The sequence below is a fragment of the Opisthocomus hoazin genome, chromosome 18 (genome assembly GCF_030867145.1).
Source record: "Opisthocomus hoazin isolate bOpiHoa1 chromosome 18, bOpiHoa1.hap1, whole genome shotgun sequence".
NCBI lineage: Eukaryota > Metazoa > Chordata > Aves > Opisthocomiformes > Opisthocomidae > Opisthocomus > Opisthocomus hoazin.
In genome coordinates this window covers 16,690,780-16,713,635 of record NC_134431.1, presented here as the reverse complement: position 1 = coordinate 16,713,635, position 22,856 = coordinate 16,690,780, and the positions used below count along the sequence as shown (strand labels likewise).

At 53.6% G+C, this 22,856-nt stretch overlaps 1 protein-coding gene across 2 annotated transcripts; it reads right to left on the bottom strand.

Annotated features, from left to right (window-relative positions):
- Positions 1-2,897: 2,897 nt before the first annotated feature.
- SLC17A9 (solute carrier family 17 member 9) lies at positions 2,898-22,369 on the bottom strand. Of its 2 annotated transcripts, none has more exons than XM_075438588.1 (13): positions 22,257-22,369; positions 12,845-13,042; positions 11,221-11,360; positions 10,485-10,584; positions 9,561-9,691; positions 8,641-8,737; positions 7,502-7,598; positions 5,449-5,536; positions 5,083-5,117; positions 4,408-4,523; positions 3,861-3,916; positions 3,171-3,200; positions 2,898-3,061 (listed from the first exon to the last, which is right to left on the bottom strand). In XM_075438588.1, the coding sequence occupies exons 2-13, from the start codon at positions 13,015-13,017 to the stop codon at positions 2,898-2,900; spliced, it is 1,227 nt and encodes a 408-aa protein (XP_075294703.1). In that variant the 5' UTR covers positions 13,018-13,042; positions 22,257-22,369. The 2 variants fall into 2 exon arrangements, with proteins under 2 accessions (XP_075294703.1, XP_075294702.1); XM_075438587.1 differs by lacking the exon at positions 22,257-22,369 and adding an exon at positions 21,782-21,937.
- Positions 22,370-22,856: the final 487 nt, after the last annotated feature.

The following is a 22,856-nucleotide window of genomic DNA, read 5'->3' as shown; positions in this document are numbered from 1 at the left end:
GTCTGTCTGCAGGGGTAGATCCCGCCTAACCAAAGACTTGCTTCGTTTGTGTTATTACTCTAACAACGGATATATGGACCACGTCCCCTGACGCTGCACTGACCACCACTCTGCTGAAGACAGCTATTCAGTCATTTTTCCAAAATAAGGGAGAAGATGTAGCTGGATGTACTCCGAGGGTCGGTGTATGAGTACACGGGAGGATGCTGAGGAAATCTGCCAGCCTGGGTATTCCCCCAGCACAGCCTCCCTGGCCTCTAAGGGGTTAATCACATTAAACACACTTGAGCTCTGTCTGTCCCTTACTGATCACACAAATTAGCACCTCTGCATTCAAAGGGATATCAGATAGTGTGCAAATGATTTGCTGCCTTTATTGTTTTTAGGTCCTTCTGTAACAAAACCTCTCAGACAGCAAGCTTTGGCAAGGCTGCTTAAACAAACAGTACAGCTATGTAAAATGGTTTCAGTGCTCCACCAAAGAGGTACGAACATAATGAAACCTAAGCCTCGAAGTTACTTCAAATATTTAACTATTAGCTGGTTTACAAAGACAGAAAACGTGGAGAGCCCACCAAAGCGTCAGCTGGATTTACAAAGAAGGCACAGCCAGCAACGTTCACTTTTCTTTGAAGATCTGAATTCCAGATTGCCCGGCTTGCAGAGCCAAGGGGTGGCCAAGCTGCCTGGCTCCAACGCGAGTGATGTAAACTCGTCGACTCTTCCACAAGAAAGGGTGCAACCAGCGAAGAGAACCAGAGCTCACTCCCTGTGCTCCTGACCTGCAAAGCTGAATGGCCAGGGAAGATGTCAAAAAAGGACCAAACCACCTTTTTTTCCCTATGCAGCCATAGAAAAGGCCGTGCAAACAGTCTGCTCAGGTTGGACGAGGCTGGCAGCGATGGCTGCACGGCCGCGGGCCTCCTGGGTTGCATTTGCTCCGTGTGCCCTCCCCAGTTTACCCGCTGGTTTTACGAGCCCTCCCGGCAGCGCTCGCGTCTCCTGGCTCTGCAGCACGGCCGCACCCCAGGTACAGGGTTGTACCCACGGCAGCAACCAGCCTTTCAGAGAAAAAAAGCGCAGGAGGAGAAAAAAAAATGCTTTCTTCTCTCTCTGGCCCCCCGTCAGGCCACACTGATCCTGTGTTCTCCTGCGAAGACATCAGGCAATTGCTTCTTTATCTCTTCATACCCCCAATAAGTAGCTCAGCTTAGCCCAGTGGCACCCATTAGTGCCTCTGCAATTAAAAGGCTGTCAAGTGTTTTCACTGTAAACCCAGCTATTCAGAAACTTCACACGGCTCCAACACATCTTCCAAGAATAAATTTGGCCGAAACAACAGGAGAAGCAGGGGACAATTATTTTTTTTTAAGGACAATGAACCTGAACCTCCAGCTTTCCCGCACGGCGAAGTCCCTTGGGAAGTCTGCTCCCAAGTCTCAGCTGAAGTTTTCTGGTAAGCACGAGAGAAATCAAAGGGAACCTTTCAGGCTGCAAGCAAGGGGTGGGAGGAAAAGCAATGAGTTGCTTTAATACGAAATGTCACATTTAAAATAGATCCTGCAAACCCAGGAACTGGAGGCTGGTAAATCCTTTCCTTCTAGAAATACTGTGGGTTTTGGTGGGAGTACCACTCGAAATAAGCATGCAGAATCAGGCCTCAAGTACACAAAATACAGAATTTGGTACTTAAATTTAAAAATATTTATAAATAACTTAAGACATTCAGGCTCAGAGGCGTGTACAGCCGAGTGTTTCCCTCTGACACGGGGAACCGTGGGGATCCACATCCAGTATGGACGGATCCTCAATGGATAAATTTGCTTTAAGCTTAACATAGAAACAAAACCTGCCCATTGTAGGCTCTTTGGAAAGTCTCCCCCAGCCCTCCGAGAGCGTGTGAAGGACGTGTCAAATCCAGCAGAAAGCATCTGGGAGCAGAGAGCCACAGCCCAGAACGCACCCGTTCATCCCGCACGTTCACAGCGCGCGGCAGAACGGCGCCCGGGCTGCAGCCACACCGCGAGCTCAGCCCAGCTGAGCCGGACCACGGGTGACGGCAGCTCTCCTCTGCTCTCGGCATGGAGGTGGTCCACCTCGGCTCCGGGCGGGAGCAAAGCGACCCAGGAGAGGAGGGAGCACCTGAGCTCTGCCCTTGAGCGAAGCCGGCTCGGCTGGTTTGAGCGCTGTGCTCTGCAACCTCCCGGCTCAGCTCCAGCGCGGTGACGGCAGGACCGACGCAACCTCACGCCCCTGGGTCCACAGCAGACACCCAGCCAGAAGACATCCCCGGAAGGGAAGCCCCGAACGCATCTCACGACCCGTTCTCTTGTACACCCGGCTTGTCCCTGCCGAGCAGACGGCAAAGTGAAGGCACGCGAGGGAAGGTTAAGGTCAGAGGTGCACTCGCTCGGACGGTTCCTTTCATGGAGTTCGGACAACACGTGTTGGCCACCCTGCCTGCGGCCACAGGACGGCAGAGCATGGAGGGACCGGCTCCCGGCGCGGCGACGCAGCTCCCCTCGGTAAGCGACCGCTCCGGGCAGAGCGTGCAGACCGTGGCAGCCGTCGGGGCGAGCTGGGCGAGCTGCGGTGGCCACGCGGAGATTTGTCCACCAGACACGGGCTGGGGCAAAGCGGTCACACGGGCCATAACCTCACCGGAGACGTGGAGCTGGATGGCTCTGCAGGCCATCAGCTATGCCCTGAGCAAAAAATGAACTCTAGATTTCTTTTCTCCCATGGGTTTCACTCAGACCCATTATAGACTGGGTCTCAGTATATTTTTTTTTTCCTGTTAAACACCTAAAAAAAAAAAAAATCTTCTTTGGCACTTGTGCGACAATGACAATAGGCGTGACAGTCTCCTGTCCTTTGGCTGCTTGCTGGACTCATCTCTACAGGTCCATGTATTCAGAGTCTGTGTCCATCCTCTGGGCCTCTCCAAACACGAGGAATGCACAGAGACCAATGCTGTTAACAACAGCCACCAGGTTGAAAACCGAAATCCAGGAGCCGGTCGTTTCGATCAGGTAGCCAGCCAAGTACACGCAAACGACACCTGGGTCGGGAGGGAAGAGAAAGAAATGCAAAGGCTCTGGGGCTGGATCCTGCCCGCCCGCGAGGAGAGGACTCCCCAGAGAAGGCTGAGCTGCAGGAGGGTACCTTACCTAGGAGGGCTCCGCCGGTATTCCCAACACCTGTAAAGAAAAGAAAGAAATTGCACAGTCAAAGCCCGCGGATGTGATGGGGCCAGACTCTTTCCAGTGGTGCCCAGCGACAGGACAAGGGGCAACGGGCACAAACTGGAGCAGAGGAAGTTCCAGCTGAACATGAGGAAGAACTTCTTCCCTCTGAGGGTGACGGAGCCCTGGACCAGGCTGCCCAGAGGGGCTGTGGAGTCTCCTTCTCTGGAGATATTCAAGACCCCCCTGGACAAGGTCCTGTGCAGCCTGCTCTGGGTGACCCTGCTTTGGCAGGGGGTTGGGCTGGGTGACCCACAGAGGTCCTTTCCAACCCCGACCATGCTGGGATTCGGTGATCGGCTTCATCCAGGCTTCCACGCAATGATCTGCCTGCATGCTCAGCAAAGAGCTTTGCTGACGGCCGGGGCAGCTGACCCTCCACCTCGCCCCAGCCCTCGGTGCAGGCAAGCATCTGGCAAACGGAGAGACGTGCTGGTGCGGTGACCTGCCCCCAGCCACGTGTCTCTGCCCCCGGTCTGTACGTCCCAGCAGGAAGCCGAGGCTGCACGTACGGGGCAGACATTGCACAGAACTACTCCTGCTCAGGGCTTGGTGCTGGCGACCGCGTCCCCTCCCGTACACCCCGCACGACCGCAACCCCGCAGGGGTCCTTACCGAACAGCAGGCCAGCGCACGAGGGGGCCAGATCCTGCACGTTTACTGAAATGCCACTAGTGAGACACAGAGAGGGGAAAATGGCTGTTTTAACAGAGCACGACAGCTTTCTCACCATTTACACAGTTTATTTTGTCAAAAGAAAGGAAGGGGTCCTCGACAGTAAATGGCACTGGCAGGGGGAAGGAGGAAAGAGGCTGAGAGCGAAGCAGCACAGGAGAGTACCAGGACAAAAAGGATTCAACTCGAAGCGTTCTGAGGGGCCAAAATGCAATTCCCCTCCTGCTCCATCTCCCCGACACCTGCCCAGCCCAGCACGCCCTCCTCTACGCCCAGCTCTTCCCCACACCAGGGGTTTGCTGGACAATTCCCAACCCAGCGGGCACCCAACTCCGCCGGCCCTGCGGGGACCGACGCACGATGCTCAGACAAGCGCCGGCTCTTGCTCTGACAGTCACGACAGAGGCAGCCTCCCCCGAGCCCCCGAAATGCCAAGGGTGGGACGAGAGCTCAGGGCCCCAGCTACTGCCGTTCCCACGCTCCTCACCTGTGGTTAAAGGTCTGAAGGCCAACAGAGGCGGAGGCGAACACTATCGCTTTGCAAAAACTGGATGTCTGGCCCAGGCACAAAGCAAAAAGGCTTGAGACACCGGAGCCAACGACCTGGAAGAAATGGAAAATTAAACACCACAGCAGATTTTCTGTCAGGAAGAAAGCAACGCTTTTCACAGACAAACTGTTCCCTCTTCCAGCGGCAAGAGCTGGTATGCACCAGGTGCTTCTCAAGCCTTTTTTTTTTCCCCTAGTGTCCTGCCTTCCTGTGTCAGAGGTCTGTCTGGAGGGACATGACGCTGCGGAGCAGAAAGCATATGCTGTGCTCTCACCCAGCATTTCTAATTCTGCTCATCTTTGCACTGCTATTCCCCAGTATCTAACGCGTCATTTGGAGTGACAGCGTATGGTTGGCCTTCGCCAGTGAAAGAAAAACCTCTTCAGAAGACTCACGAACCTCTGTGCTCAAGGCTACCTTTGGTCCATGCTCTGTTCCTCCGTCAGGGCTTTCCTCTGGATTTCATTTCCCCATCCGCACTGACCACCAGTCCATCGGCAAAGCCAGCAAACCTTTCCTCTTTCCATCTATAGCCATCAACCCAGCTCCCCAAGAGTAAGCAGAGGTCAGCAGGCAACTCGGGTGCCTCTCCTGCGCTTTCAGCTCTCTTACCTGCATGAACTTGCGAATGGTGATGGTTTTGTACCCTGGAAGAGAAAGGGAGAGTCGCAGTTAGGCACAGCTCACCAGGTCTCCTTGCTCTGCAGCTACGAGACCACAGGGTCAGCAGATTTCAGATGGCCGGATTTCAGATGGCCAGATTTCATCTCCCAGTGGAGACTGTGACTGAGATCAAAGGGAGCTCCAAACACGTGGATGGGATTTGGACCCTGGAGCATTTATTCTGCTTTCATATCAGAGCCTCACGTTGCCTCTTTGCTGGGTCTTCTCCCTACCAACAAGCCCATCCCCTCCACCCAGGTCCTCCTTCCACATCACATAAAGTAAGAGCTGAGGAAAAGGCAGAAGAGCTCTTACCCTGGTTGATTAAATGATCAGACAGAAATCCACTGAACAAGCTTGTTGGAATTGCAACCAGCCAGGGGACTACGTTAAACACCCAACCCTGAAAGGAAGCAAAAATCAAGAGGGGTTTGCTGTCAGAGCTGGGTTTGTTTGCAAATATTTTATTTGATAGTCTGTGATAACTGTAGAAAGGAAAAAACAATGGGGTGATCAGAACTTCTTGCAGGATCTCAGCTACACCTGCACCGCTCCAAAGCCTGCACGGCGGCAGGCGCACCACGGGGCCGCGGCATTTGTAGGTTGGTTGTCTCCCCGTCTGCGCCGGTGACCCAGCAGCCAGGTGGGAGGCAGAAAGCTCTGTCTGCACCGGGGAAGAGGGATTCAACGTGGCAAAGTTTACTGTTCAGCCAGGTGATGTGGCAGAGAGCCACAGAGCCCTGGAAAGCAAGCTGCAGGTTTTACTCTGCCCTGTGGGTCACCAGTAAAGCCGCCGGCAAAATTTCCGGAATCAGCTTCCACCTCATTAGCAGCGTTACTGTGAAGCTGAGGGAACATAGCTGGATCTTCTAATGCCAGGATTAGGGAACATTACGGGTAGCAACATGTTTCGGCCTATTTTCAATTAAGCGAGCTTGCTGCAGTTGTAATCACAGATGATTACCGGTCATCTGGATTACAGCTGCTTAGAGGCGTTTTGGTGCCCAGATCCCACAAGAAGCTGAAATCAGTGTCAGGTTGGGCTGAGCTTCGTCTCAGCTGGTTGAACTTTCCCATCCATCCACCGTTGCCTGCATCCCTCCCTTCACTCAGAGCCCGTCACCCCGTGGAGGCACCTCTCCCTTCCTCGCCTGGCTTCGGGAGGCATGGGAGGGCTGGGTAATCTTGGGTTTGAATAACCCGGGTTCAGCTGCTCCTAGAAATCGTACTGGGGTCCACCTTCATCCTTCAGCACCTTTGAAATTTTGGGTCTTGGTCACTTTTGAAAACGTTCCCCCAATGGGCTTGTGGGGTGGTATCTCTGGTGGCCGTTACCACCAGCCAGGGTCACTCAGTGAGTCAATCACAGCCCACTGATCCAGCCTGGTCTCATCCCTCCGGCCCCTTACCCCGGGCGGCGTGAGCCAAAGCCCTCTGTCACCCAGGGGACGTAGGTTTCCCACATGCAGGACTGTTGTCCATCTTTTAAAATCAAGCATCCTCAAGCCCCGTTTTATTAAAATGTCTGAAGCGATTATCAGACGCAGGAACGCTATATAGAGCCGCTTACATAAGGGCACCATGATATAATGCTTAACAGATGGTAAATTACCGCTGCACAAGCATATTACTCGAGGTGCACAGATCTTGTCACAACAATATGTTTGCTAGTTTAATACACGATTTTAATATAAATATCAAGTATGCCATAAAGCGCCTTACACATGTAATGTGAAAAGGCATTTGTAAGCAGCTCTGGAAATTATAAAAACCGAACAGAGCCATGGTGGAAAAGATTGAGTCTCTGAGAACAAGAAGATCAAAACACCAACTCTCAGCCCTGTTGAGTATTGCCCAGGTTTCTGAAAAATGGGCTTTTATAGTATTTTTGAAGTGTGTGTTATTAATAGCAATTATAATTTTCACAGGCAGGTCTGAGTTATACAATGTCAGTAAAGTTAAAAACCCAGGAGTGAATGGGTTGGTGGTCATTTGCAACAGCATAATGTCATGAGCTCTGTGCCATTTGAAAACCATCCTTCCTTCAGAAGAAAAGCAGTCTGAAAAGCAAATATAACCCTCTCTTCCCCACCTGGAAGAGGCCCCAGCTCTGCCTCACTTCAGCATCCCTAAACAAGGAGCTAGAGACCAGCCTCTGCCTACCCGGAGGGAGGATGCTCGTGTGCATCTCCAAAGGTGTGTGCCGGGGGGGTGACGGCTCCTAACCCCGCAGGGAAGGCTCCCACCTCCTCCTGCCTCCCAGCCTGCTCTCACCAAGTCCCTCTGCCATCATCTTCCTCCCTAACCAACCCGGCACAACCTCAATCACACAGAGACCGGCAATGCCTGTGTCTCAGAGCCAACTTACCTTTGACTCGGGGAAAGTTTCCTTAAAGAAAGTTGGCAGCCAGGAAAGGAGAGTGAAGAATGTGCTGGCCGTACAAAGCTGAGCGATGATGACAGCCCTGAAAATACACAGCGGGGAGGAAATAATCAGGAGTGACAAGTCAGGCTGGGTGGGAAACGGGCACTCAACAACCCAATATTTCAGTTCCTGGTCTATAAATAAATCCCTCGCAGTGCTGCAATTGCTTCCTGAGATTTTTTTTTCGGAGATAACTACTCCTTTTGGGTTGCCACTCACAGCACTGCTCGCTCCTTCACTGCCCTCCCTGCACGGGCGCCCGACGTCAGCCCTGGGTTCAGGCGAGGTTTAATTGCGGCGGCAATCATGCGAGTGCGTTTCCCAGCAGTCCCACGAGTGCTGCAGGAGCTGTCCTGCTCCAAGAGGTGTTGCTTGGGGTTTTCCAGGGGTTTCTTATCAGTAGATGTTCCATGGTTCACAGAATCACAGAATCACAGAATCACAGAATGGTAGGGGTTGGAAGGGACCTCTGTGGGACATCTAGTCCAACCCTCCTGCCGAAGCAGGGTCACCTACAGCAGGCTGCACAGGACCTTGTCCAGGTTATTCAAGGCAGGAATGGGCTTGCTGCCCCGCAGCCCCATCGCCCTCCTCCCCATCTTTAAATGGCACTTGGGAACATGCTTGGATGAGCTTCAGCACCAAATGCAGAATCCCAAAGAAAAAACGGCTGTTAAAAAGACGTTTTGCCAGCGATGAGAACACAGCCTGTGCCACCCAGGGCCCCCGAGCAGCTCGTCTTAGGAGCCCATTACGAGCAGCATTTCTAACAAGACCAGTGGAGAACACCACGCTGGAGGAGCACACGGCCCACACAGGGCACAAACTGCAAAGGAGGAAGATTTGCCAGTAATATTCAAGCCTGACATTCCCCCGGACAGAACATAAACCACCTTTTGTCAAGCTTACCCTTTTAGTTTATACAGAAGGGATTAGAAAACCTGGTAATATTTCCCAAATACATAAAGAAGTGGACAAAACACACACAGGCAGAATAAATAAGCACAGAGAGGAGAAAAAGTGCTTGGAAGGAGGGTGCTCCCCCAGCCCTGCCGGTGCTCGCACCCGCCGCGGCTGCCTACCATATCGGCGCCTTCTTAAACAGCTGCTTCCAGGGAACTTTGGTCTGCTTGGATATCGAGAGGCCTCTCATTAAATAATCTATGGGGATGATGAGTTCTGCAGCGAAGAAAACATGCAGACGAAAGCTCTGATCAGTAATTTTCTGTGCAGCTGGAGGGAGCCCTGGGAGACCGCTACACAACTACCTTCAAACTCTTTCTAACCCTTTTTTTGGCAATACCAACATTGGATGCTCATGAAAACAGGTTGACCAAAATTTCTCTGCTGCATCCACACACTTCCCCATCCAGCCACTTTCACCCATGTGTTGTACCTTTTGTTACCATTAAGCAGAAATCTCTTTGGGCAAGGACCAAGGCTGGATTTTGTGCAGCGCCAGGCACGCAGCAGGGTCCTGATGGGCTGAGGTCCCGCACACCACACTCACGCTAATAAAGCCATAGCCAGGTGTAATGGTTTCCCCATGTGTGGAATTACTCCCAGACAGTTATTTGGGAAGAGATATTCCGGATTAACTGGTTTTTAAAAGCTTTATGTGTAGATGCTCTTAGTTGGGAATAAGTATCTTGCCCTGCTTTAGCTTAATCCACTTTGAAGATCACGCTCTGTTTGGTGCTTTCACTGGTGCTTAAGAGTGCCAAGGAGTCAGATCAGGCTCTCGACAGCAATATAATCCAGCGAGGGACTTGGAATAGGAAATCAGCAATGCAAGAGCTCAAAACCTTATTTCTGGATTTAGCACCTTGGGTGAGACACAGCGTGTTGTTATAGAAGATATTGGAACAGAAGTCTTTGTGTAAAACCAGGCGTGATCTTGGAAACTCAGAGGATTTGCAGAAACCACCCAGCACAGGACAGCACTCGGGTCCCGCAGGTCAGGAGCGCCGGCAGCCCCAGGAACACAGGCGGCTGCACTCACCTTTCTCACTCAGGAGGTACTTGCAGGTGCAGTAAACCCACAGCAAACTGAGCAAACCGGAGAAGTAGAAAACGCTCTCCCAGCCATACCAGTCCAGGAGGAGAGATCCCACACCGCCGATCACCAGCGTCCTGCAAGGGAAGCCACACTCGGGTTTCCAGCTCTGGCCAGGAGCCCTCGGGCTGTGGGCATCCATGGGAGATGCTTCCCGGGGTGGACGCTGCGGGCCACTAAATGCACTTAAAATTGGCATCAGTGGCTGCGTGTGTAGGCACTGCCCGCCTGCCTGGTCACCCCGTGACTCTGCAGCCTGCCCCGTTCCCTGCGTGGCATCTCGGGATCCTCAGCCAGGCAGGAGAAACTGCTCAGGGACATCGCACTCACCCGCCCCGCACCGAAACACGCTCTGCGGGGAAAGAAAAGGAGATTGCTGGTGTGCAGAAAGTATCTCAGAGAATGTATAAATCAGCAAAAGAAATGGGTACACTGGAAGACTAAGTGATTAAATGCAGTAATATTTCTATTTGGCTTTTAAGCAAGCCTTCCATTTAGAAAGGAAATTCTCATGGAGATTAGCAGCGATGGGGAAGTTATATTATCCCCATCTATCAGGGAGGACAGGTGACCAGTCTCGGGCTGATCCTTGCTCTTCCTACTGAACTAGGCTGTTTCCCATAGTAATTAAATGTTGCAAACACTCCTCAAAGTCTGGCTTGAACAGCAAGAAAAAACAAAAATACATAAATCCTTGACGTGCATGACAGCAACTGCCTGAGGCTTCCTCAGCTGCAGCTGGTACCCTCGAGGACCCAGGAATCCACACGTACTTTGGGCTGCAAGTTTTGCCTCCAACTATTTAACGGCATCTCGTTACGTACGATGTCCAGAGACTGTCACTCGCTGCTCGAAGCCTTCTGAACTTACCCAAACTGTGAGCCAGTCCCCACTGTGCTGTAGGTGAAGGCTCGCTCGCTCTCCCGGACCCTCTGGGACAGCAGGCTGGCCAGGGATGGGAAATACACCCCTGTGACAACGGGAGCAAGGCAGGGAGCATCAGGCTCCTCTGCCCTCGAGAGCAAAGCAAAAGCAAATTTAAAAGATCCAGGTGGAGCCAAACACGGAGACAAAGCAACAAGGCCTTTGGTGAATTCCAAACAGGGATATAAAATAAAATACGTGAATCCATCGCCATAAAAGGTTTGTTTGTGCCTCCTCCGTAATCCCCTGCTCCATCATCACCACCGCTACTGGAAATCCACCAGTGCCAATGGACTGCTCCCAACGGTCCCACAGCTCGGCAAGAGGGAAGGAAAATCATCCCAAATTATCCAAAAGCTTTGGCAGGGACAAATTTCCCCCAAGTGCTTTGAAAGAGTTTTAAAATGCGGATAACCAAACAGGAGCATTGAGGAGTTCTGAAGCCAGCAGCCCTTGTCTGGCAGAGACGTTTCTGCAGGGCAATAATTTGTCAGCGGCTTTATCTAGAAATGTCACTTTTTTTTTTCCCCGCAGAAGTTCCGTGTGTGGAGGCAGTTTTGAGGCAAAGCATTGCTTGAACGCGCAGGAGAAGGGTTCATGCACTGCAAACCATGCGATTTGCATCTGAATTTACCGCACACGAGCCCCCGTGCAGGGCACGTGCCCAGGGCAGGGGTCTCACCTTGCAGCAGCCCCATGAGGAACCTGGAGGAGGTCATGAAAACGAGATGGGCAGACGTGACGTGGGTGAGCAGTGGGGTGAGGACCGTGAGGAACCCCCAGGCCGATGCCGACAGGAGGAGGACCTTCTCACCTCCTATTCTGGAAGACAGAAAACACGTTACCAAAAACAAGCGGAGGGCAAAAGGGCAAAGCCCCCCAGCCAAGGCTCAAGCGCTCTTCCCAGTTCAGCCTGTTTTTAAGAACAATGTTTCGGTCAAACCTGTTCCCCGCTTACAAATGTCGTTAGCCCTTTGGGGAGTGGGACCAGCAGCTCTGAGCCCCTGGCAGCAGGACACCGGCCGGCAGCGCTGCCCGTCCAGCCCCAGCACACCCCAGTGCCCAAGTCTGACGGAGGGGAAGCCCAAGATGCTGTCACTGTTCTGCTTTTCTTAACCAGTGATGGTGTTTTCTCTTCCATCTGCTCTTTCGCATCAGCTCTGCCTGGTTTTTTTGCAGGCACTTGTTTGCACACTATTAAGGAGCATAATTAAATTGCATAGTGCACTGCATGGACAATGTGCTCCCTCCAGGCACGTGTTCCTCACAAAAGATTTCGTAGGAAAGCTCTCCTGGCCAAGCAGAGGGTGGCTGGGGAAAGGAACTCGAGCAGGCAGTTACTTCGATCTTTCCTCACAGCTAACTGGGGCAGTTGCTTTTTAATTGATATGATAAAATGGAGACCCTTGGTTTTCCTAAACACGATGGAAAACCTGATGGGGGCTTGCTGGTGAACAGACTGCATGAGAACACAGGGTGGAAAAACCGGAGGTGCTGAACTGAAAACGAAGACAGACTATGCAGATCAGATAGACAGAAAAAAAAAAACTGTGCTCCTTGCAAAAAGGAAATGTTTTCTTTCTGTGGTTAGTGACTGCAGCTCTAAACCCTTCCAAATGGCCGTCCGGCACCACTGGATTACGCTGTTCGTTAGCGGACAAACAACACTGCCGGTGAGCGGCAGCCCTGAACTACGCAAAGAGCATCAGCATTTATCACTTCTCTAAAATAAAGTCTGCTTTACACCCACTATGTCTTTCATCAGCTTAACATGTAAGCTTGTGGGTTTGTTTTTTTTTATTCCAGTTACTGAACCAGTGCTAAAAACAACCTCCATCAGAAAAATTACGCTGGTATAAAAGTGCTCTTCGCTGTTTCCAGGTGAAAAACCCCCTGTGTTGGTCTGAATGCCCGTCAGCCCGACCGTAGATCTCCCCCGGCAGCTGCTCTGCAGGAACTCTCGAGCGTTCCCTGGGGATTTTGCCTGCGCAAAGTTCTTCAGCCCTGCTGCCCTACAAGCAGAGCAGCAGTTCTAAGGCCCAGAGACCTAATCGGACCATCAAAACTACACGTGCCCTTTCTGAATCAGAGCTACAGACCCCAAATGAAGCTGAGGGACACACCTCAGCTGCTTTCAGAGCAACCTGCGGTGCCCCATAAATCCTCTCCCACAGCCAAGCTTCACCCTCCCACCCCATCGCTGTCCCAGGGTGAAAATTTCACAGCTGCTGCTGAGACTTCAAAACCAAACTAAGGGTCATCAAAAATGCCTGAGCAGAGGGAAAGATGAGAATAATTTCCAGTACTGATCACTGATATGTCCTCCAATAATCTGTGTCAAGCAGTAGCCCCAGAAGAAGCTGCTGAGCACAACGCCGGACTGCTTCTTGTCCCAGTCGAAGTGGGTGCTGAGGGCGACAGCGCAGATGGGCACGGTGACGCGGGCGCAGTACAGCAGGCACGTCCCCAGCAGCAGCATCACCGTCCAGACGCGGGACTCGGGCCTGCAAGGATGGGGAGGAAAATGAGGAAGGGGTAGATGGAATGGTCTGCCTGGTAGGTCCAGCTGCAGCGAGGACTTTCGGGGCAGGCTGGCTTGCTGGCAAGCCCTAACGAGTCTGCCTGGATAAAATACAGGCGAGTGCAATCCCCCTGCGGCACGGTGGTTCTGACACAGAGCGTGTTGCATCTGGTGACGTCTGTAAATGATGCTAACTGTCATCCCAAGCATTATTTTGACCCCAGCAGCAAAATGTCTGCCCATAATCTGCAAGGTGGAACGGGCTCCTTGGGCATCGCTGACTGCAGATCCAGGGAAAGGCAGGGGCGAACCTGGTTTGTCTGCTTTTTTACCCCCGAAGTAAAAGCTTTAGAAACTGTTCTTTAAAAGATAAGGATAGCAAAGGAAAGGTCAGTGCATGAGGTCAGAAGCGTTTGCATGAGACACACACTTGTTTTTTGGCATTCCTGCCTGTTCCCCAAGGCAGGTGGCCTGTGTGCCACCCTTCCTAAATGGGAGGGAGACGGAGGAATGCAAGACATGATGGGGCTGAAGAGCCCGGAGAGAGGAGCACGGTAATCCAGCCTGGCCTGAGACGAAGTTGAAGATAATATGAGTAATAATATGTTAACAGAATATATTTTTGGTACGTGAGTACTCAGGCCCTCTGCACCCCCCAGCGTCAGCCTGGGTCCCCCCTTGCCCGTGAATTACAGAGTTAAAAGCTTAGTGAGAACACCCGCTATTTGTATTATTTGTATTTAGTTATTTTTATGGCCGGAGCACAAAGCACTGAGCAAACAGACTCTCTCTGCTCCAGAGACGACTGGAATTCACTGTACTGGGGCATTAACCTCCGTGCTTTCCACCCTACTAAACACAGCCACCTCCTGCGCGGGAAACAACCTGGGTCACTCTTGATATTGAAAGGAGCATTTATTTCTCTGTGCTGGAATTGTGATAGACGCAGGTCAATCCCACACAGCCCGAACCCATTTATAAACGTGTCGAACGGCCCGTGGCGGGGGGAGGCGAAGGAACAACGAGCAGTGAAACACGCCGGGCAGTCGTCCCCGCTGGAGGTGAACCGGGTGCCGTTTCCCGACGAGGCAGATAAGCCGCTCGGTGCCAACCTCTGGCAGGAGGAACTAGAAGCGTTTCAGTCGGTGCTTTCAAGGTTGGAACCGTCTTTACTGTGCGCACGTACAAAATAACACGGGAACTAGAAAACCTCACAGCTGGAGAAATAAATAACCAGGGGTTGACCGGCCTCAGCCATTTGAGCTGGCTGATAAATGCTCTCCAAGTCCCTCCCAGTCTTACGCCGAGAGGAAGATAAGCAGCAATCATACCTTAATTTGCTGCAAAACCAAGAGTGATTTGGTTTTTCAACCACCTGCCGCAGCCAGCAGCGGCTCAGACCAACCCCAGCGGGATGCTACAGGCAGGGGGCTGGGGTGCAAACCCTCCCCAGGAGGCAGAGGGCAGCTGGGGGGTGACCGGTGACGGAAAACACTACGGAGAGCCCTCGGAGGAGTGTTTCAAGTTAATCTCAGAGGAGTGTTTCAAGTTAATCTGGGACCAGATGCCTGCAGGTATAAGCAGCCGACCCGTGCCTGCCTAACCAGTGCTTCTGCCCCCGCAGAAAGGGGCTGTTGCCAGTCCGGGGCCATAATCTCTCCCGTTCTCGGCAGCGGCACGACGCCGATTAATTTGAGCTACTGAACCTGCAGCAATTGAGGTGACCAAGGAAAACGCAGCAGCCTGCCATGTGCATAGGTATTTCCTATTATTTAGCCACTGAGACAGTTTTCTAAATTGTGCTTTTCCCCCTGAAGCAAAGGGAGACCTTTACGAGGTTTCTCGCTGTCTGGAGCGGGGCTGAGCTCGGCCCCCTCTCCCAGCAGTTATTCTGATGAGCACAGCAGCATTTTAATGGGATATTGAATCAACAGCTCTTCCTTGGCCCTGAAGCCTATACAGATGTGCAAGGTGTAAGATGGAGAGATAAAGTCCTGTGCAGCTTAACCAGAATTTACTCCACTTCTCTTTACCATATTGCCCAGGTCTGTTCCCTCCGGCGGGTGTTTGCAGCTTGGAAAAGCAAAACCCACACTCAGCAACGCCGGTGCCCGAGGTGCGGGCGGGGGGACGATGGTTCGGTGCTAACGGATTGAACCCAAAAAAGCAATGAGCAGGCTGCAGAGCGGCTCCGGCGTTGGGGCGGAGGGCCGGGAGGGGATAGGGCTACGAAGATGATGAGGGGACTGGAGCATCTCTCTTACGAGGAGAGGCTGAGGGAGCTGGGCTTGTTCAGCCTGGAGAAGAGAAGGCTGCGAGGGGACCTAATATATTCTTACAAATATCTGAAGAGTGGGTGTCAGGAGGATGGGGCCAAGCTCTTTTCAGTGGTGCCCAGCAACAGGACAAGGGGCAACGGGCACAAACTGAAGCAGAGGAAGTTCCGTCTGAAGATGAGGAAGAACGTCTTCACTGTGAGGGTGACGGAGCCCTGGCCCAGGCTGCCCAGGGAGGCTGTGGAGTCTCCTTCTCTGGAGATATTCAAGACCCCCCTGGACAAGGTCCTGTGCAGCCTGCTCTGGGTGACCCTGCTTTGGCAGGGGGGTTGGACTAGATGACCCACAGAGGTCCCTTCCAACCTCTACTGTTCTGTGATTCTGTGGGATGCCCGGAGCTCCCAGCCTTTCCTCTCACCCCGATGAGGCGGGCAGACTCGCCAGAGCCCTCAGCCCCTGCGTTGGGGGCACAGAAGGGGATTTGGGGGTGGTGAGGGGGGGAGCAGCCAGGCCAGCAGCGCTGAGCTGTGCAGGCAACACATCTGACCCGCCGAGAGCAGGGCTCGAAGAGCCCCGTGCGAGAGCAAGCCACCGTGCACAGCACAGCTCAGAGACAGCCGCGGGAAGGGATTGCCAAGCAGAGACGTTCTCCCGAGGAGCCTCTTCCCCAGCTGATGTTCTGACAAAACTCCAGTGAATTCTTTTCTCATTACTTCTATACTTTTTCAAAAGCACTAAAGAAGTCTCTGGGTATATGACACGGTCTCAATGCTCTCTCTCATCACTACTCCACTCTATACATTTATATTCTTTTCCTCTATGTTTAAATGCATCAGTAAAGACTTACGCTCAAAACAAGTGGGGACTATAAAGACGGCTTCAGACTACCACTCATGCCACAGGTAGCATATCCAGCTAGGAAAATCCACTTAAATCATATGAGTGTCAAATGCAGTCACTAGCTGCACACACCCACCTGAAAGTATGGCAAGAATTATTTCTCTGCAAGGACAATGATGTGCTTGCATCAGAGGAAAGAGCCTTGTAAATGCATTTTCTCCTAATTATAGTTATCACAGAGGCTGCCGATGAGTCAATGTTCTGCTCAGTGCAAAACAACAACAGCAAAGGTTACAGGAGAAACCTCGGCCAGCACAAAGGGGGAAAATTAAACCTCTCCATCAAAAACTAAAGAATAATGACAAGTCAGACCATAGTTTTTGGAGGCAACACCGGCCATCCGAGAAGCGGAGCTTTACCAGCATTATCAAATTCAATCTAATGGTTCCCTGATGAGGGAGGTAGAGACAATCCGTGCTGGTGATAACCAAACCGAGTCGGAGCGAAGCAAGTCTAAACCCGCGGCAGCCACAGCCGTCGGTGTCATCGGTGTCACCGTGCCCGTCCCACCATGCCACGTGGACAGACCGAGCATCTCCCCACCACCCTGCGCCGGTCCCGGCTGCGCGGGGCAGAAACCCCCAAGAGAGGGGGCAGCCCCCTGCACGCCCTCGGCAGCTGAATCACCGGAGCTTGTCTGGAGCCTGCTAATTGACTTAATTGGGTGTCGCGGGACGGTGGCGGCCCAGCCTGCGCCCTCCTGACCTGCCGTGCCTTTCTGCGTGCCAGAAACGGGCACTGCAGGTGCATCCCCTCCTGCACGGCACCGAGACCTTCCTCACCGCGCGGAGCAGCCATGCAGCTAGAAAACACTTCCTATTTCACAAACCGTCAACCACCACCCAGACAGCCTATAATTAGCTCGAGCCCTAATGACTCTTCCTGGGCGGCTTTTTGTACGGCAGCAGCCCCGTGCTGGGGCAGCCCTGCCTGATGCCCCTCAGTTCCCCTCCTCCCAACGCAGCCCTGGGCGCTCACAGCTTCGCTTCGGAGCATCGGGTGATTCCCACCGACCAAACGGGTCCCCCGCTCAGGGCACAGTGGTTAAGATGGATTTTTAAAGATGCCTGAGAGCCCCAAAGGGGCAAAACCAAGCCGAGCCGTCCTGCAGTGGAAGGACAGCCAGCAGCACAGGGTATATCTTTATTTGCAGTGTGTTTTCCTGCTGGAGGAATTTCTCCGGTAGATGCCACAGAGCAAATATTTATTCAACTTTATTTCTCTTGACTTGCCTCCCTCCTTTCCCGGAGTCTGTAGGTCCGCCTGCCTGCAGACACTGTGGGTCACTGTCGAAACGGACTCGCTGGAGTTCAGGCTATCAATTAGATTACAGATTAGTAACCCCTTCAAGGCACGAGTCTGGACCACCAGGTATTTTCAGGTGGTAAGAGAGCTGTGTTAGACAGCAAGACTGCAAACGGTCTGTCCCAGCGGCCAGAAGCCGTCTCTCAGGTTTGTGGGTGTTTTCCATAACTGGAATTGGAAGTGGGAGAAGAACCGGGAGCTGCAGCTCCCCATCTGCGTCGGAGCTGTGCCATGGCCAAGGTGGGCGCAGGTATCGTTGGCAGGGCATAACACCCACCCCCGGGGCATCGCTACCTCCATCCTCTTCTGTAAAAAGAGACTAAAAATAGCTCTGTGGGAGATGCTCGGAGGGCACATCAGCCAGAGCCCCCCCAGTGCCCCAGCCCGCTCGCTCGTCCCAGCTGCCAGCAGCAGACACCCACCCGTCCCCGCAAGAACCCCAGGATGTGCAGGATGGGGTTGAGCCCCCGTGGTGGTACCGAGCTCCCAGCCACGCTGGAGGGCCACCAGCTCCACCCAAGGGCACCCAGCAGCCCAAGCACAGGGCCACCTCCCAGGGGAACGTCCCCAGCGCGGGCAGCCTGTGCCTGCATCCCCTCCGGGCCTGCTGCTCCGCAGCCCGGGGATGTTTCCCTCCTCGGCACCCAGTCCCAGCCTCCTGGGAGCATCCTCCTTCAGAAACCTCTCTTCCAGCTTACCTGCCTATGGCTTTAATTTACAGTAATCTCCAGCACAACCACGGCCTGACTGACGTGGCGTAAACGCTGCAGTCGCGCAGACACTCCTGTGCAAGGAGATAATACCCAGGTAGTTATTTTTAACCCAGTTTGACAGTCCTCTCACTTCTCTCTCTGTTTTTCTCAACAACAATTTCTCCTTCCCTTGAAAATCTAACATGCTTGTCAAGAGAGAGATTTTTTTTTTTCCCCCTTCCCTCCTTGAGTTGATTTTGTCATGCTGCAGACCGGCTCCAAGGTAATGATTTGTCTCTGGCAAAAGTAGCTTTGGGGTTTGGAGGAGGAGGTTTTAATTCCAAGCCACCAGCGAACGAGAGCAGCACAGAGGACACAGGGCTTTTTTTTCCTGGGAAAGCTGCTGGTTTCCTGTCAGCCTCCTGGGCACCGGCTCCTTCTGCAGAGCCGCAGATGGCAGCGGAGTGGTGCTCAGCAAGCACGACTCCAGGTTTATTCCCTCTCTTCGTTCCTCGCTTTCGGCAAAAGCAAAGATGAAATTAGATTTCAGCAGCTCATATGAGCTGGAAATAGTTGTTAAGTCCAGGTGGAGGCGGTGGGAAAACATAATCATGAAGATGAAGCACAAGGATGCTTTCCATGCTGATCTGAGGGCTTACGTGGATCAGCCAGCAATGAAACGCTTGCCTTGCTTACATTTTGCATGTGAAAAAAGTTCTCAGCGAGGCCATGATTAAAACCAGGGTGAGGAACTTGTACAATAAAAAAAAAAAAACCAACCACCACCAAAAAAAAAAAGGCAACTGTGTTGACAAAAGATCAGGGCACAGAGCTCAGAAAAACAACATGACCGTTGGCTCTGGGCAAAACACGCAGTCAGGCAACTGGAGACCGGCTTGTGGCTGGTGGTACAACACCTTTTATCGCTGGACTTTAAAGAAACTGCTAGAATAACCCCTTATCTTCAGGTGTAACCAGAGGCTGGGAGATGCAGGGTGGTCTCAGGAGTCATCTGCTTCCCAGGGCACATGGACATTTCCGTGTAGTACTTCTCTCCTGGAGGCACCATCCAAAATGTGCTCCCTGTGTCTACTGCTGGAGCTGCCCATGGCTTTGTGTGCGACCTTCAGCAACAGATTTGTCTTCTCAGTGCTTCCGTCTTCCCCCAGTTAAACCAGAGATGCCGAGACACATCTACTGCCCAAGTGGTCCTGCTTCAGCATGTTGAGATCTCCGTAAAAAAGTGCTATCTAAATGTCCAGGTGCGCTACATAAACACGAGGGCTTGTTCAAGCCCCAAACAGAAATCCCCGAGTGTTGTTCTTGGCAGAGGAAGAGGAGATGTGTGATAACAGAGCCATTGGAAACCTGTAGAAAAGTTTGGGAAAGGCAGACGGAAAGGCAGGATAAAACATAGGGCAAGAACAGTGGAAGAGGAAGGACGAGGCAGCTGAAAAAAGGGAGGACAAAAGAAGAAGCAGCATGAACAAAGATGGAAAAATAAACTTGTCAAGATAACCAGTTATCTCTCCTTGCACTGACGGTGCAGACAGATCTTGGAAGGCTGCCTGGCATGTCTTTTGTTGGAGCATGAAGGGAGAATGCGTGTCACTTCCCCTACTTGATAAAACCTTGCCTCCGTGGCACTACTGCATTGCTCGGAAACGCTGAGAGCTGTTCATCTGCATACGCTGTTTGAAAACTGTCCGCCAAATTGACTTCAAACCATCCAGCGAGGTATTCTGTACAACTCCCCCAACCCGCTCGCGTGATCTGAGGGATCGCTCCCCCTTCCCGCTCCCCCCCTCCACCTGCCCTGTTTGCTTTAGACCGTAAAGCCTCCATAAAGCCTCCCCAAACAAGGGCTGTGGCCACGCGTGGGCCAAACACCAGGGCCACCACCTCCGCTTCTGTGAATTACAACAATACAGATAACGATCTGACCGGAGTTACGGTTATCCTGCGGCTCCTTCAAATTAGCTCCATTCTTTCATTAACTCGATTCTTTCAATTACTCGCAGCACTTCAGATGGTCAGAATCGCTTCAAAATACGGCTGTCTTGACCAAAGGACCGTCTTCATCAACAGCCTCTTCTGTTTTCTAAAGTGTTATCGATGATTTGCATTTTTCAAAGAGATTTGGGAAAACGGAGGGTTTGTTCTGGCCAAATGTATTTATATTTTTCTAGAGGAAAAACATCTAAATAGAAACTTCATGAAAATTTGGCGCAGGGTTCTTCCTCTTCCACCTCTCCCGTTTTGCAAAGAAAAGTGAGAAATGGGGAGACAGAGAGAAGGAATTTTCCTAATTGCTTTGGGGGGGGGAAAGAATCTTCAAATTTGAAGCAACCCTAGTGCCAAAGGTCTGCTTTTGGGTCCTGCCCCCTTACTCTTGAGCTGAGCGTGGGTTTGAGTCAACTTCCAGGTGTCGGACTGCAGGAAGGGTCTCCCTCGGGACTGAAGTTGGCTATTGGCTTGCTGCCCGTATTAGCCTATTAGCCGTGGCTAATTGCTGGTGGAAGCCATTCCTCCCCTTGGCCACGCGCTCCTGTGCATCGGCACCTATGTCACCAGCCCCTCGCCCCGGGTTCACAGTGACTGTGAAGGGGAGCGGGGAGCCCGCGGGACACCCACCGCGGCGGCAGCCCGGCCTCGCTCCCTCTCCGGGGCACCCTTCAAATTTCAAAAGGACGGGGGCAAAAAGGTGGAGTCTGGGGGCTCCCAGTTTGGAAAAGCCTCTGACCATCACCCCCAGCTGTCCCACGGCGCTTCGGGATCGCCCTCCCGGCCCGCCTCAGGTGGGAGCAGCGGTGGGTCCTGCGGGCAGGGTGCTGGGTGACTTTCCCAGCGATCCCAGCTCTGTCCCAGTTCGTAGCCTCTGCCCCAAACCCGTGCCTTTGCTTATGCCCCTATTAAGTTTAGGCTTAATAGTCTTTTTAAGTATTTTAATTACTTAACCTGATAAACAGCTGATGCTGCCTAGCTGCTATTCCAGACTTTATCTTAATTAATCACTATCAGCAGTACAAACATCCCTGCTGGAACACCTCGATAAGAGCCTCCCGGTTCCAACGGCGTGTTGAAATAACCGACCCCAGGCCAGAAATCAGCTCAGCAGACTTTTTTTACCCCCCCCCCCCTCCATGTTTCGCAGTAATTCCCCTTCTTGCCCCCTCGCTCTGCCGGAGCCCGTCGGAGGGAGGCAGCGGGGACTGCCCGGGGCGGGGGGACCGGGACCCCGGTGCCGCCCTTCCGCACCCCCGAGGGCAGCCCCAGCTCCCGGGGGCGGGATGGGGGGGGTCTCGGCCAGGCGGGGAGCACCGAGCACCTCCCGATGCCCCCTGCCCGGGGAGCGGGGCAGACTGCCGGAGCCCCTCTCCGTCCCGAAGCCGCATCTTCCCCACGAGCTGCGGCGGGAGGCGGCGGAGGGGGACCCGAGGCTGCGGGGGGTCCCGGGGCCGGGAGGGGACAGCCCGGGGGATGCCCGGGGTGGGGAGGGGGGTCCCGGGCGAGCGGTGCGAGCTGTCCCGGGAGCGGGTGCAGCCTTACCTGGACCAGTACGGGTCCCCGCCGCCGTCCCTCCTCCCGCCGTCGTGCTGCGCGGCCCGGGGGCCGTGCTCGGCGCTGCACACCGGCCCCATTCCTGCCGCCGGCCCCCGCGGCCATGCGGGCAGCGCCTTCCGCCTCCGCCGGCTGCACATCGCGGCGGCCGCCGGCTCCCTCCCCCCGCCGGGCCGCGGCCACGTGTCAGCACCGCCCGCCGCCTCCCGCCGCGCCGGGAAGTCCCGCGGCCCGCAGAGCGCCGGTGCCGGCCCGGGTCCCGCTCCCCCAACCCGCTCGGTCTCGAACCCGGCGCCCGCAGGGGTCCCGCTCCCGCTCGGTCTCGAACCCGGGGACGCCCGGGGTCCCGCTCCCCCTCCCCGCTCGGTCTCGAACCCGCGGACCCGCAGGGTGCCCGGGCGGGGAAGGCGCCGGCCCAGGCCGGGTGCGGGGTGTGTGCGTGTGCGTTGTCCCCATCGCTTACCTCCAAACATGGGTTTATTTTTTTCTTTTTCTATTTTTGCTCCTTTTCCTGCACTCACACCCCCCTCGCCCCCTCTCCGGGCGCAGACTGGAGCGGGGCGAGCGGAGGGGACGGGGCAGGTTCCCTCCTCCACCCCCGGTACCTGGGCAGCCGCTGGCAGACGGCCCCCGGCCCCTGCAGCCTTCCCAGGTTTGCCAGCAGAAGCGTCTCCGTCTTTGCTTTTTAAGGATTGGAACCGGATATGACATTCCCATGCAAAGGATTTAAGGAAAGAAAAATAAATGGGAATCCGTATCGTTACAGCCTGATTGAACTCTGCTGGACAGAGCTGTTGCCTTGCTGTATCTGAGAGAGATAATCAGACTCCTTTATGGAAACGGGTAATTAAAACGATGGTTATCTCAGTCCGAAACAAGAAGGCTCGTGACTCACTTCAGGAAGATGAGTGAGCAGGCGGAGGAGCTTTGTGAAGACGTTCGGGTGATTCTGCGGCCGATAGCAGCTTGGATGCAGCCACGGCAAAACCTCCGGTCAGCCAGGATGGAGGAGCTCCGGCTCTGTCGTACACGGCCCTCGGACGGGCACCGGAGCTCCCGGGCT